At 40.8% G+C, this 16,674-nt stretch overlaps 1 protein-coding gene across 4 annotated transcripts in view; it reads left to right on the forward strand.

Annotated features, from left to right (window-relative positions):
• Window positions 1-16,674, forward strand: part of usp54b (ubiquitin specific peptidase 54b) — a 57,361-nt gene that overhangs the window by 20,500 nt on the left and 20,187 nt on the right. For all 4 annotated transcript variants that reach the window (XR_010924824.1, XM_067576034.1, XM_067576035.1 and 1 more), the window contains 6 exons: window positions 590-682; window positions 6,711-6,845; window positions 9,874-9,987; window positions 10,184-10,266; window positions 12,270-12,375; window positions 15,535-15,681. Coding sequence is in view for 3 of the 4 variants with exons in the window: in XM_067576034.1 (XP_067432135.1) it covers window positions 590-682; window positions 6,711-6,845; window positions 9,874-9,987; window positions 10,184-10,266; window positions 12,270-12,375; window positions 15,535-15,681 (678 nt within the window). In the remaining variant the exon portion in view is untranslated. The remainder of the gene's footprint in view (window positions 1-589; window positions 683-6,710; window positions 6,846-9,873; window positions 9,988-10,183; window positions 10,267-12,269; window positions 12,376-15,534; window positions 15,682-16,674) is intronic.

Here is a 16,674-nt window from a genome sequence, read left to right on the forward strand (position 1 = left end):
CTCTGTCAGTTGCTATTTGTGACTGCTATGCACCTGGAAAATGTGTAACTATAGCAACCGGCAACCATGAGCTGTCATGTCACCAATCTCAGTCGTGGCATAACCACATATCTAACAGGCTTTAATATGTTGATTCCAATGTTAATTGCTTATTTCTGTTTTATAAACTGTGATATAGAAATGAAGCTAATGCAAGTAAATATTGGTGAAACATTATTAACAAGTTAAAATAACAAAAGAAGACAAATGAACATGTCTTGTGGCACCATGGCCCATTGTTAAGGCACCCAAGGGTGCCGCGCTACCCACTGATAACTAACCAGAAACAATGAATACACTGAAAACCCTGTTAAAATCATATTTTGGTGAAGAGCCTGGAGTGTCACTATCCTCTGTGAAACACAGGTCGACAAAAGAACAAAAAAAAGAAAAGCTTTAAGACAGATCTTACAGTTGAAGGGATTAAGAATCTGTTTCAGTGGGACCTGGGACAAAACATCATTTGTATAGCTAACTAAAGTAACAGAGGTTGATCCACTTGCTTTATTTAGTTTTTTCTGTGTGTGTAAATGTGTGTTTTGTCTCTCAGGTACTGTGGCATCTTGACATCTTCCGCAGAAGCTTTCGACAGCTGACCACACACAAGTGCATGGAGGACTCGTGTATCTTCTGCGCATTAAAGGTAAAAACACTTACGCTTTGTGTACTGACGGTTTGAGGAGGACTTAACTGCAAACCTGCAGCAGCGGTTATTACTCTGGTGTTTTTCTGTCTTACACTTCCCACAGATCACTTGTCTGTCTAACAGCACCGTGATATGGGTTTTCTTGGATTCGCTGCTGAAGAAGGTTTAGATTCTGGTGGTGTGGTTATTGATTGCAATGCTGTCTATCATTTGTCTTCTGTTTATTCCTGTTTACTCTTTTTGTGTAACACACTAACTGTGGTGGCATCAGGAAAAGTAATTCTGAGGTACAGGAAGTTTACTTGAGTTTGACCTTTCGGCACTTCCTGCTTTTACGTCATTACATTTCAGAAGAAGATATCTTTTTTCTCCACTACGTTTATCTAATGGCTTGAGTTATATGTACAGGTTTTGTATGAAGTTTCTTCCCTATACTTTCCTTACTTTTTTTCTATGTGATTCACATTTTTTTAATTACCTTTTCCAATATTTAAAGACCATAATGCGCAGAAAAAATCCTAACTAATACACATAGTGGTGCTCCTGCCTCTTCTAAAACCAATAAACATAAAAAGTGCAAATTAAATACAATACACAATATAATCACAACTGAAATGGGGCAGAAATATTCACTTCATGTTATGTTTACTTCTTGATATAAATTAAAAAATAGACTAAACTTCTAAACAGTTTTTATTCGTTGCGTTTAGAAAACATGAGAAGCACAATTAATTTGAACCATTCAGCAAAATCAGGCTTTGTCTGACACTAATAAAAGCAGAGAATAAGCCTCCAAGAGCCAATAAAACCCTCCAATATTAGTCCAAATTCCTGTTTGGATGTACTGGGTGGTGGGTGAGACCTGTCTCTTAATAAACACAGCTGGGGAGATTCTGGCAAAGGTTTATGCAACCACTCGCCAATACTTCTCATTACTTGATTACAAAAGAACAAGTTTATCTGGCATATAATACTAGCTGTGTATAGTTGTGTTGTGTGTAAACGTGTCCAGCGAATTTTTAACTGACCACCTGGCTTTTCCCGCTTTTCCTTTTTGTTTCTTTACTTTGTCTCTTCCTTAATTCTTCAACATCTCTTCCATTTTTCCTCCTCATTTTCCTCCATCCATCCTTTCTTGCTTCCTTTCTTTTGTCCATCTTTCTTCTATTTATCCAAAATTCCCTATAATGTTTTCACTTGGCAGCAAGATTAAACTCCACTCTTCCTCACAATAAGTACTTTTATTCTGAAAACTATATATTTTTTTACATGTTCGCATGTAGACTTTCGAATGCAGGACTTTTACTTGTAATGGTGTATTTTTCCATTGTGGTGTTGCTGCTTATTATTCTACCATTGTGTAAAACGCATCATGTACTTTTACAGCAGAGGATTTTTTTCCCCCCTAGTATAGAGCTGCCTCACAACACAATGAGCGTTTAGAGCTGCACACGTAAAAGCTTTTGTAACATGATTACAGATTGAATGGCTGCTGTGTTCCCGCAGCTGCTGATAGAAAGTAGCCAAACAGAAGATGAAGATCTGTAACATCATGAAACCCTCATAATGAACGAGCCTTATGCAGCTCTGTTCCAGCCATTTGTTGCATCAATGATGACAAATATGTGTCTGAGTGAAGGGAAGTGTTGTGTGTAATGCGCTGTGGTGTAGTAGTGTGTGTGTGTGTGTGTGTGTGTGTGTGCGTGTTTGTGTGTAGCAGTGTCGATGTGTGTGTTCTACACGCTGTTCTGTCTCCAGCGCTTCTCTGTAATTAATTGGCTGACTGAAAGCGCTGAGCTAGCAGAGCCCACGCTGGGATGCTACACACACACACACACACACACACACACACACACCTAGACATGCACACAAATCTTACTTGCATGCCGCACACGTTAGGCTGCAACACACATGCGCTTTGAGATGCACACAAATCTTTCTTACCATGCTGGAATGCTACACACACACACTCACGCAGGCTTGTGGGCGTGTTGTGTGTGAGTCAGCTGTGGGTTTACGAATCAAAGGTATTGTCGCCGTGTTAAGTGTTCACATTTTCCCGTCAGTTTTCATTAACCGTCCTGTCACTGCCGCTCTTTTGTCAAAAAAAAAAAGAGGAACAGATGTAACGTTGTTGCTACAGTCTGTTTGTAGCTGTATTCCCCACGGCGAAGGAGATAAAAGTCTTGAAATAACAGGGCGAGACACACCAAATGAACTTTAACGGCATGTTAAATTATCAAATATCCATATTAAAGAACCAAAGAGATAAATTATGATTATGGGGGGGCTTTTGTTTATGAGGGGAACGTTGAAGATTTTGTGTGAATTTTTTGTTTATCCGCAGCAGATAAAGACGCCTGCCTTCGTAGTAAACAGAAGTTCAGAGGCTGCCTGTGGCTATCCGTCTAGAAATCACTGCAACACTTTATCTCTCTCAACAGCAAAACACTCACACACATACTCAGACGCGGATACCTGAACACACACACACACACATGCGCGCGCATAGTGTGGAGGGAATAGGAGGAGAGGAAGAAGAATAAAAAGGAAAGAGGTGGAAATGGAGGAGAGGGAAGGAGAAAGATGAATGAATGTGGGAGTTGGTGTAGATTGCGCCTGTCTTCACACTTAGACCAATGCATGCTCGTGCTGGTACACACACACACACACACACACACACACACCTCCTTCTCTTACTCTGCCTCATCCCTCCCTCCCTCTCTCTGTAGGGTATATTCCCCCTCCATTCTCCTTGGCGCATTGCTGCAGTCAGCACAGCCACCATAACACACACACACACACAGACGTAGACACACACACACTCATGCACGCACCCTATTGCTCACACATTCCCCTTTTTTCCTCTTCTCTCTCTCTCTCTCTCTCACACACACACACCACACACACACACACACACACACTCTGCTCACTGTCAGCACGACTGCATTACCTTCCCCATTGCCAACCCTCAGCCTGCACACACACACACACACACACACACACACACAGACTGAAGGCATATTGTTTTATAACATTTTCACTCTACATGATCACAGCCATCGCTGTAAACCGCTTCCAAAATGTCAAATATGACGTGAAATTTAGAAACAACCAAGCACATAAAGATACAGAATAATAAGAGGGAATAAACTGTGTGACCAAGTCCAGGCAACACCAGGAATTGTTTACATGTCTGAATCTCACACAGATTTAGGCTTGACTTGTGTTGGACTCTGTGACCTGTATATCAGATCTCATATTACTGAGGTTTGAACAACTTAGTGTGAACTTCGTGTCGAGTGTTTAGAAAGTAAATCAACCTCTGTGGAGTTCTGGCTAAGAAAAGAAAAGCTTTGGCTAATGTTTAGGTTTGGTAATCTGTAGAAGATGTGAAGTCTCCAACTGGCAATGTTTTATTTCTAATTCAGGAAATGTCTGGATTGTCAGGGTTGGGATGGCTGTACAAAGCACTGCACAGTGACACCAGAGATCAAGGTTTGCCTTCTGTGTGCGTTATAAAGTTTTATCTATGAAAACACTTTGGGAAAGACAGTAGTTGTGGTTAAACGTGCTATGCCTCAAGTCAGTGTTTGGACAGCCGTGGTCCATTATCTTTTCCTAACATTCACCATCTATTTTGAGATGCTTACATATGACCGTACGAATGATAATCATGCTTTAGTATCCAGAGGCGGGTAGTAAAAGTAAAAATGGAATACACTGAAGTGAAGATTTTGCATATACTGTATTCATATTTCAATGCATATTTTAAAGCGACGCTCCAGAAATATCAAACACTAACTTTTTGAAAGGGCTGTTAATAGTTGGTAGTTTAATCCTTCATAAAGAATAGCGGCTTCAACGGGGACAAAAAAAGTAGCAAAACATCCACATACATTTCTCAAATCACCCTTAAAACACGAGCCAAACTCTCAAATGTCTAAACAAACAGCTTCACTGCCTCCGCTCGTCGTCGCTCGTGCCGTCAGCTGCTGTGGATACAAACACACGTGTGCTGCTTATGTGACTGTTAGAATATCTTTCTGTCACTTCATACAGTCCTCTCTCTCTCAGTCCTCAGGACACGGAGCACCTGCTGGTTTTCAGTCCAGCCCTCTAATCAGTGATTGAATTACCGCTGGGACAGAAAAACCAGCAGCGCGCTCAGTCCAGAGCACCAACCACCGCTCTGACATGTCAGACTGACTTGTGTTTATTTCTGTTTTTACCGTCGGTCAAAAAATAGTTTGCTCGGTTTTTTTTTTGCTTTTTCCGGCTGAGTATTCTTACCAACAAAAAATTAGGTCATTTTTATCCGTTGGCAATGTGAAGAAAGTCAGCAATGCTTTTATCTCTCTTTAGACGTCTGCAGTTCTCTCAAAAGTTACTCGCACTGCCTCTGCTTAAACCGAGCGTCATGTTTAGACTTAGATCACTGCATTTAAGGTACAGATTGACCTTGATCTCTCAATTTTCAACTACTAATAGCCTTTTCCAAGAGTGCAAGGTGGGGTACAACTGCTACTACTATAATAACTAACTGAGGCTGCACAATACTCGATACGTGTAGAAATGTTCATTCTGTGTTTGGATGCAGATCTGCATCAGAATACACACAGTGATAAACAATCATACTGACTGGCTGATGGTGTCCATGACTTTTGGAGAAAACTTTAAATCTTTTGCAGGAATACTAGGGCCTTATACGATGATTTGTACAAAGTTTTAAGTTATTTATGGCCATTTAAATGAATCATGTTGTCATATCATCAGATTTTGGAGGATTTAATTGAGTACAATCATCATCCAAATTTGGCTGTAAGTGCACATTTATGAGTTCAGGCGTTTCAGTTAGGCCACACACTTATAGAAACAACTACAGAAAATATCAAACTGATATTTTATAATTTTTCAGGTCTTTTTTGTTAAAGATTAGATCAAATTTGTAGATTTTGTTGTTCCAAAATGTCAGAAAATTGTTCTAAGCATAAATGGGTGTAGCTCTAAACAAATTTGAAAGATTATCTCTAATCTTTGCTTTTTGTGGTGAGTTTTCACCTCTTCATGTTTTGAACATGAACAGATATTCTAATGACAGAATCTGAGACATTTAGAGGTGAAAACTCTCCACTCATAGACTCCTGACACTTGTGACGAGTGGTTATACGTAGAGTGGTTTATAAAAGTAAGCAAATGATGGATCTACAGTATCTACTACACTCTTTCCTTGGATAAACTTTCCACCAAATTTCATAGAATTGTGTCAAGTATTTTTTGAGATATACTAACTATCGAAAACAGAAACTCAAGCAAATACGTCCAAAGTCATAATTCTTCCTCCTACACATTGAAATGAAGCAGCAGTATTGGAGCAAAACAGAAAACACTCAGTGGTTGTATACGGGGTCACAGCTGTGATTACTGGTCTGTCAGTTTCCTGGAACCTGCATGAATGTAAACAGTGTAAACAGCTCTTCAAACTGACTGATCCTCCTCCTCAGGCTCTGAAGGCTGCCCTCAAAACACACTTCAGTGGCCTAGCTTTCTGTCTGAGCCCGCTGAAAGAGTTTGATTTGGTTTCTATTTTACTGCTACAAAGCACTTTAAGAGCTGTTTTTGTCAGAGAAAAGTGCACTACAAACGCCATTTATTATTGATATGGTCTGATATTGAGGCCAGCTGTGCTGCGGCTCAAGCCGCCGCGTTTGTTTTAGTCCAGTCTGGGTTTGTTGTGCAGCACTTTGGTCCTGACAAGTTGAAAACTAGTTCCACTGGTTCTATTTTATGGGTCAGTTGACAGAACAAGGTGCCCATTTTGTGTCGTGAGAGTTTTTTTTCAGTCTGTAAGAAATACAGTAAACACATAAATATATATATATCCATGCACTCTAACAATGCAGAGGTCTTTAAGGAAAAGCATTTGTGGCATAGTGTGTATATTTGTAGCAGCGAAATAAAGAATTAATGAATTTCTGTGTGTGTGTGTGTGTGTGTGTGTGTGTGTGTGTGTGTGTGTTTGCAGAGTATCTTTGCTCAGTTCCAGTTCAGCAGTGAGCGTGTGCTGCCATCAGATGCACTGCGGAGCGCTCTGGCCAAGACTTTCCAAGACGAACAACGCTTTCAGCTGGGCATCATGGACGATGCTGCCGAGTGCTTCGTGAGTGTGCAACACAACATGGCCACACACACACACACACAGACACACACACACACAGACACACACACACACACACACACACACACAAATGAGTATGAGCTGTAGAGCAAAGTCAGATTGCTTTGTGAGTGTTTGAGGAATTCTCAGATCTTTACTGCAGTCAGAAATCCAGACATCCAGCACAGCAGCCTCGCAAGAAATTTGTCAAGCTTAGCGTTCAACTTTTGTTTAGACTTTGTGTGTGTGTGTGTGTGTGTGTGTGTGTGTGTGTGTGTAAGAAATTGGTGCTATTAGTATATACACTGCATTATCATTATCCAATCACTGTATCTCTAAGCTGATGGAGAGCACAGGCCTTCAGCCGCACAATTCCAATAACCAGTACAAAAGACACTGCAGCTAGTTTGTTGTTTAAGATGATTTATATGAAGTTATTAAGTTACATTTTATTTAAGCTGTGAAGAATATTAAATTAAAACTGACTAGCTTGATGTTCATGTGGTTATTTTGCAGCGGACAGGTGTCGGTTGCTTATTTTTTAATTTGGGTAATCACAATGCATGACTGCACTTTATGATGCTGCACTTTGACAGTTTGCGGCACTTTTTTTCAAAATCAGAAGCAGATGTCTCACAGAATGTGTTCTTCAGATGGCAGTAAGGAGTTAATCACATTGTACTTTCATGTGCTGAGATAAAGCTAATACATTTGATTATCTCTGTGGTTTTTACTGGATAAAACCATGGATGCAGATAATTAAGTGAGGAAAGAGATTGTATCTTTTTTCCATTGCTATATGATACAGGGCTCAGTGATGTCAGCATTTTATGATTTTGATTCTTCACAAAAAAAATCATGAATCATGATAATCACATATAATCGCTACTAAAGGGCTAAAAGAAATAATTTCTGAACTACTAGGAGTTCTCAAAACCCTGAATGCTTTGAGAACAACTCCTTAAAAGTTATGTTTACAAGAATCAGAAGAATACTGTCGTTGATTTTTTGTCATTTTTGTCACATAATGATGAAATTCTAACGATTTTTTGACATTCTTAAGAATATAAGTATCTGAGTTTTATAGGAAGTGACACTAAGGTCCCATTTACACCTGGCATTAATGAAGAAAAACACATCTTAATGCAAGGCTTGCATTGTACCAGATCTTAGCCAGGTGTAAATGCAATCTGCACAGTGTGACCACATTCATAAGAAAAAAATTGTCCCAGTAAGTTGAAAGGTCACCTTGCTCCGCCTCTTCCTGCCAGCGGTAACTAGAAGTCTTCTCTCGTAGAAAAAAGTGAATGATGTCCGTTTGTAGCAGCAGTTTCCTTGACCTGGTTCCTGGCAGCTACTTTGCATATTGAGATCGGATGACAACGTGGACGCAGCTGAGAAAACGAGAACGCATTTTAATACCGGGTGTACATGCAACGACCCATTGATTGGTTGACATTATCAAGACACGGATCACATGGTAATACCAGGTGTAAATGGGGCCTAACATGTGATCTGTATCTGGATCTGTATGCATGGCTCTTTGCATTTACACCTGGTATTAAAATGTGTTTTTGTTATCTCAATTGTACCCGCATTGTGATCGGATCTTGATATGTCCGAGGTCATTGGAAGCAATGCCGTGGATGGGCGTTTTAGCCACTGTTACTACTGGTAGCTTTTGCCAGGCTTGCTTTAGCTGGCAGGAAGAAGTTGAGTTAAGTGACCTTACAACTTGCCGGGTGGATTTTTTTCTTATGAATGTGGTCACGTTGTACGGATTGCATTTACACTTGGCTGAGATCCAATCACAATATGAGCCTGACCACCTCCAAATGTGGTCCGACTGATCCATTCTGATCCGAATGCGTTTTGTTTGCATTTACACTTTGCATTAACATGTGTTTTCCCATATCTAGATACAGATTGCATGTTAATATCAGGTATAAAAGAGGCCTCTGGGTCGGTTTATGCTCAGAACTAGTTTATACGACATGTTGTTTGACCTTTTCAGAAATCAAAAGTGTTTATAATTGTTAATAAAAAAGACTTTCATAATGTTGCACTCGGTTTTTCACATAAAAAGTGACAGAGAGACTCATGTCAAGAATGAAAAAAAAAAAAGAGAACTACAGAGAGAAGTTCAAACCCTGAGTACTTTCTCACCTCCGCACAGCTGGCCATCAATTGTGAAGTGGGTGTGAATGTTGGATATTTGCTTTCGGAAAGTTACAGAAATGGCTGCACACAACCCCCCCAAATCTGACGTCAGAAAGATGTGAGGGCGATGGGGTTTTTCCAAAGCTTTTCGACTACCCGACAAGCAGTTCTGACTGAATACTGGATCAACATAATCTGGATGCACTCCCTTTAAATTTAGTGAGAATGACAGTCACAGCTTGCCACAGTGCAATGTTACACATCAGTAACACCCTGCTGGACAGGCTGTAACTCCATATATAAAAACAACACTGCTACCTCATGGCTTTATATTACGTATTCCCAAACTACTTCCTCATATGCAAAGATCTTAAACAGTGAGAGAGCTTTGCATTTTTCAGATAGTGTCTAATTTTGTAATTAACCTTATCATATACTGAAGGTGAAGATTAAAGTGGGACATTGTCATTAGTCACAGGTTTTTATTATTTATATCTTCCTCTCTTCAACCCTTCCTGTTGCTTTCTCTCCTCCACTTTCTCTGCCTGTTTCTTTCTGCCTTAAAGACCTCCACTGTATGTGTGTGTGTGTGTGTGTGTGTGTTTTATGTGTGTGCCTGAGAGGCGCTGTCTGATCGATTGGTAGTAAATGTGTTCAGTCAGGGAATCAGTCGGCTTCTTATGAAATATAGATGCTGCTCCCACGGTCAGATTAACAAGAGCACCAACAGAGAGGAACGATCATTTGCACACACACACACACACACACACACACACTCACACACACACACACACTGTACATATGTATACAGTATAAACAAGCACACATACACACATTAATTTAGGTCCATTTTGCTATTTGTGTTTCTCAGGAGAATCTTCTGATGCGTATCCACTTCCACATCAGCGCGGAGAGTAGAGAAGACATCTGCACAGCCAAACACTGTATACCACACCAGAAGTTTGCCATGACTCTGTTTGAACAGGTGAGACACACACACACACACACACACACACACACAAAGACACTTAGACACATGATGTTAAGCCCCTCTGTGACTTCAAAAAGCTACTCCATAGTTCAGTTTCGGGGCTGTAATTTAAAAAAAAAAACAACCACACAAGTAATTTTTAAGAACACGATGTGCTGAAATGAACCTGCGGATGTATTTGTGTTTGCAGTGTGTGTGTAACAGCTGTGGAGCCACATCAGACCCCCTGCCCTTCATTCAGATGGTTCATTACATCTCCACTACATCCCTCTGGTAAGACCAGACACACACCTACACACACACACACACACACACACACACCACACACTGCAGTAAATCTGGCAGCAAGCTGAGGCTGGGTGGCAGTAAAGGAAGGTACAGCATGTTCTCTTCTTCCCCGCACCTGCTGAACACTGAACTGTGAGCACAATCACACACGTACATGCACATATACACGCACACCTTATGCACACGCACACGTATGTTCATGCATATGCAAGAGAAGGTGAGCTTGTGCATGATATGGCTCCTGCGTACAGGTAGATGTTAGCGTGCATATACGCACGTAAGGAGAAGTGTGTGAGCGTGTGTGCATCCTCAGAGCTGTTACATAAAAATCGCACACGCTCCGAGTCAATGAAATAAGGAACAGGGGAAGTAATCAATCAGCTGTTTGATTCAGTAGACCCAGGGGGCGACATAAATCTATAAGTGGAACAGTGGGTCGGAGAGACTATGAACGAGAGGGAAATAAGGGGATATATCGCTCCATATCCTGCTTGGAAATGGAACACGGCAGAGGAAATAGAGGGATGAATGGGGGGCAAAAGTACAAATAAACACAGTGTGTTAAGGTAGTTGTGGGGCACAGCGGTGCCACTGCTCTGTGTTTGTGCCTGTTAGCACTGCCAAGCTATTTTTACCCTTAGCGGAGTCTGTTGTTTACAGTTGAGATAGCCAAATATGCAAAAGTCAACATGAGTAAGATAATCAGAGGGCAACAAAAAGACAAAACAAATGTCTGGTTCAAGCAGAATTCAGACGTACGCTGGGATTCTGTAAACAGAGGTAAAAGTGCGTTGTTGTTTTTTCTGCTTTCTTAGTCTCGCATCCGCCAGTGCATCTGAAGAGGAGAGGGCGATCGTTTAGTTGAAATTGAGTGAGAGAGTGGAGGGAAGAGGTTCAGTTCATTTCGGGCTAATGGGAGGGGTGAGAGGAGAAGAGAAGAGGAGAGGAGAGGAGAAGAGGAGAGGAGAGGAGAGGAGAGGAGAGGAGAGGGGGAGGCGGGGAGAAGGAGGAGAGATTTTGGATGGTTTTTTAAAATCGTTATTCTTAAAGGAATACTTCACCAGAAAAAAAAACAATGCTGATTCATCGCACACATAATCTCATACATGGCACTGAGCTGCAGACACAAGTTAATTTTGTATTCACAGATAATAACATATATTTCAGTTTGTCCTTCAGAGGACAATTGTGCTTAAAAGGAATAAATGCAGCTCAGTATTAGAGCGTCATTGCTTTAAACCTCGTTGAAGGACATTGCCACAAACACTTTTGCTAATAAATTGTTTTATATAATTACTTAATACCACAAGAAGATTAAATCAGAGATCAAAGATCAAATTATGCTAGTTGTGGATGAACTTATGTAAAAATAATCTGTAAAAATAACAAGTTTTTTTTTTTTTACAATAATCGCTCCCTGGAGGAAAATCTTTCAGCTCGACCACTTCTGGAAGGTCAAAGATCACGATCGGTCAGACAGGATTAAGAAACTTGCTGAGAGTGACAGACTCATTTCATGACTGTATAAAGCCTCTATTTGTTCTTACTTTTCCTTATTTTGTTTTCCCTTCTTCATATTTTCTGTAGTAACGCAGAGGAGAGAAAGAGTGAGGGGCTGACTCAGAGGGCCACACATCATTTGCAGACAGTTGTTTCATTTCGTGTTGTACTTCTGGCTGAACGTGTCGAAAATCTTTGAATCCTACAGCGTCTTTTTTGATCAGAAGCATCAGTACCGAAACGCAGACCGAGAAACAGACAAACATAATAAGTTAAAAGAAAGAAAGATGTTTGAAAATGAAATGAAAAACGTTTCTGATGGCCACAAATCACATTTGGATTTCACAACAATCCTTATTTGTTCTGCTCTCAAAAGCTGTGTTGTTGTTTCCTGGGGAGCGCACACATTTATTGAGTTACTGTATTTATTGTGTGTGTGTGTTTGTGTGTGTGTGTGTGTGTGTGTGTGTGTGTATCCAATGCTGCAGTAACCAGGCAGTGAGGATGCTGGAGTGCAGAGAGAAACCCACACCGGACATGTTTGGAGAACTGCTCCGCAACGCCAGCAACATGGGAGACCTGCGCAACTGCCCTGTGAGAGTACACACACACACACACACACACACACACACACACATGCATTCACACAACACATATACACACATTTCAATGTCCACTCAGCAACTTTATACTGTTACTATCAGTGCAGGAATAAACTGCACACACACAAAAATGTATAAGACAAACGCTGATCTTAAAGCATGTATTTTTGTTCCATACCATGTTATTTTTTTCTTTTTTGTCTAATCCAATATGAAAAAAAAACACATTATATTTGTCTTTCCTATATTAAAAGATGATGAAAAAAATCAATAATACCAAAATCAGGGAGAAAACCAGATTTAAAAGATATAATTTGCAACATAATCACTTTGACAGTTTTACCATTTCTTGTTTGGTTTCTGTTTGCTACTTAGTGGGTCTGTATTACATAATCAGCAACTCATTTGCATTTTCTCCCATTTTTCTCTTCACTTTCTGTTACCAGAAGCATTTTCTGAGTTGTCCTCATTGACCTCCTTTAGAGTAAACCGTGGTGCTCATCATCTTCTTGCAGCAGGAAAGAAAATTAGGATGTTATTTGGTGAAAGTCGGGGGGAAAAAAACAGAAACAATCAGCCTCATATATGCTGTATTTTCATAGTCAAGAGAGAAAAGACATAGACTAAAAGAGAGTGAGATAGAGAGGTGTGAAAGTAGGTGGACAGAGTGTGTGATTCCTTTGTTCTGCAGGTTTGTGTGTGTTGTGCTGCCACATGGGAAAGTGCTGCTGCTGAATAGCTCCAGCTTGGCGCCGCTCTCCCACCCCTCTCTGCCAAAGTGTCCACACAAAGAGCCTCCTCTCTGGGCATAGTCAAGCAGCTGCCCCCTCTCTTCACAGAGCTCCGCCATCGCCTCCACCGCTGCAGGCTCTCTAATACACAACATCAGCTTATCCACGGTCCCAACGCTGACGTCGTCGTGCGCACAGTCCTGCACGACCTGTCTCTGTTTTTCTTCCATCTCTTCCAGCGCTGATCTTTTGTTAATACCACCTTGAGCTTTGCTCAAACAAAGTATTTGGATGGGGAGTGAGGCTGCTGGAAGATATTGTAGGTGCCAGATTGAGGATAGGAGAGTGTGAGGATGTTTGCTTGGTGCCAGAAAGTCGACAGAGGAAACTGTGGGAAACATTCTGGGTACACAGGTTTGGGATATTTGGTCAGTTATTGGTTTAATTCCAGCTGATATATAGATGCAGTGGTGTGCATAAGTTCCCAATCAGCTTCCTATGAGCAATGTTGTCCTACATGAACAAACTATTTTCTGCCAGATTTAGAACAAATTTGCTGTCTGTAATTGTGTTTTGTGCTTTTCTCATTAGCTTTTAGTCACATATAATCTCATACTTTAAATACCAAGTTGTCAAATGCTTTTAGGAGAAATATTTTCATGTTTTAGCTGTTTGAGGTGGAGCTGAATTTAACTACCTTACACACTGTTGGACAATTGAATTCATAACTTGCTGTGCATTTTTTTTGCATGTATTTAGTCTGCAAAGTAAATAGAGTTATCAAATAAATAGAAGAAGTATAAAGCAGCAAATACAAGTACCTCAAAATTGTACTTAATGATTAATTCAGTTTGTCTTCAATTTTAATCTTATTTTCATAGTTTTGGCCATTATTCCTTTGATATAGTAATGACACTGTACTCACAAGTTCATTGCTAAAATCTGGGAAAACATCACTAAAAGGAAGTCTTACAGGGCAAGTGCATGATCACACAGGTCCCAGGTTATTTAAACCTATTAGAAAGATGAAATGAAAGTGAAAAGTACAATTATTACCCAATCTGTCTATCCCAGTTTAAAGACCAGCCTCCTGGTTCAACGTTGACCTAACAAACTGCTGTCTTCTTTACAACCTTTACATACTTTGGTGATTTATAATAATTTATCAGTAATGATAGAAATGAGTTGCAATAAACCATAATGCTCCTTTAAGTTCAGTATATGCACTTGGTTGCTTTCCACTTGTGTATAGATGTACTGTATGGTAACTATACAGCGCATTCATCCTACATCAACAGTATGTTTACGTCCTCAGCTGTCAGAACATTGATAAAAGTGGGACTGTCTCTTTATTTCAGCAATGTGTGAGTCGGGGGGGGGGGGGGAGCATAAGCACAAACATTTTCCTAAAGTTGTTTCATTTTGCTCTGAAGAATGTCACGATCAGCATTCTGCAAACCTACAGTATCCTTTGACCAGCAGCGCTATTATATAACTCACGCTCTCATGGAAAGGTCTGCATAGCCTCAGCAAATAAAAAAAAAAAAAGAAAAAACAAAAAAAAAAAGAATCTTTGCATATAAAATACAGAGATGAGAACTCGCCGATCAATGTTGTGTTATGAATCAGACCGAATCTGTTTGTACGATCATTTGATGAATGATGTTGTCACCGACTGTTTTCAGCAGTGAGACAGCACAGAGAGCTAAACTGAGGCCATGTGTCCCGTCAGTGTGTCCTAAGCTAACAGATAGCCTATGTCTCAGTGCTGCGCTGTTTGGCTGCTGCTCCCCGGCTTGTGTTTGTGTCCCTCTCTGAGAATTGAGAAGCAGACCCTGGCAAAATACCTTCCTGCCATTTCTGGTGCCAGCGCAAGACAAGCCCGACGCCCACAAAGGGAGATTTCTGTGTGTTTGCGCATATGTGTGTGTGTGCGCGCGTGTTGTGTTTGGCAAAGTGTCTGGTTGCCGGGGTGTTCTCAGGCTGTTTCCGAGGCCCGCTCTGCCAGCACTGCATGCATGCTTGTGTGTGCTCATGTTTGTAGGCCTGTGTGTTTGTGTTTGTGTGTGTGTGTGTGTGTGCACCAGCTCCGCGGTGGGTCATGACTCAAAGGAAGGATTCAGAACACACGGTTCTGAACTCAACAGAAGGCCCAAGGGACATATACAACTCAGCACAGTGCTTCTTCCTCTGTCATTCTCTCTTACAATCCTTTCATCATCTCTTTTGTCCTGCCTTTTAGCTCATTCTCCTACTGCCCGGTCTGTCCGTTTGTGTATCTGCATGCGTGCGCGTGTCAAATAAAGGGATGGTTTTAGCAACGTGCACCACGGTCAAATTCTGTGCCTCATAACACAGGCTGAATAAACCTGTTTGATTACATGCTCTCCCCCCCCCCCCCCTCCCTCCTTCCATCACAGAGTAACTGCGGGGAGGTGTTGCGTATCCGCCGGGTGCTGATGAACTCGCCAGAGATTGTGTCCATTGGCCTGGTGTGGGACTCAGACCACTCTGACCTGGCGGAGGACGTCATACACAGCCTGGGGACCTGCCTGCGTCTGGGGGATGTAAGGGGATCACTCACACATTATACACATTATATGCTCATTATAACACATAAACACATGTTATATATGTCTATGTGAGCAGCCAAACACGTACACCCAAACACTGACATAAATAAACAAACACATACAAGCACAGTGGACTAAATTTGTTAATGAAAAGAGCAAGAGGTGCTGGTAACTGCAAGATGTGGCTTATTATTGTCAGAAATAATAATTTGTGGTAGTGGCTACGTACTAAAAGTGTCAGTCAAGAACCTTTTATCCTTATTTCCTATCTTATGTCCTCTAAATTTGTGACAGAAAAATGTTCAGAAGTTTTTAATCTACATATGCATTTGGATCTACATAAAAAAATCATATTGACAATCAATCATGGGATCCATGTGCCAGGTTTTTAGCCTTGCTGGTGGCAGAGCTCTAGGGATGTCAGTGTCAAGTTGTTTGGTCCACCAGTTTGGTCCAGATAAAAATATTTCGACAAATATTGGATGGATTCCCATGAAATTGGGTGCACACAAACATGGTCTCCTGTGGATGAATCCCAGTGACTTTGTTTGTCCGATACTTTGATTTACGACCAAATACCTGCAAAGTACTCTGTGTTTAGTGCTTGTTACCATGCTAACACACTAATCTAAGATGGCAACAGTGGTAAACATTACTCGGAAAACATGAGCATGGTAGCATTATCGTTGTGAGCATGTTAGCAAACTGACAGTAGTATTTAACTCAAAGCCCTCTGCTTGTATACAGCTTCATAGAACTACTAGCATGGCTGTAGACTCCTCATTTAAGTAAAGGTTGTATTTCATGAGAAAATTGTGAAAATGCTCAAAAAGTCTAGCCTGATAATCAGACTGAATTTCACTTTATTCATTCAACCAGGCATTGTGTTCATGTTAGTTGTTTTGTCCCACTGACGATCCTCTAACCTCTTGAACGAAACACCTTTTCAATCCCTTCATTTCCAGGCATATGGCTCATACTCTTACT

This window comes from Thunnus thynnus, chromosome 20 (assembly GCF_963924715.1).
Source record: "Thunnus thynnus chromosome 20, fThuThy2.1, whole genome shotgun sequence".
Classification (NCBI taxonomy): Eukaryota; Metazoa; Chordata; class Actinopteri; order Scombriformes; family Scombridae; genus Thunnus; species Thunnus thynnus.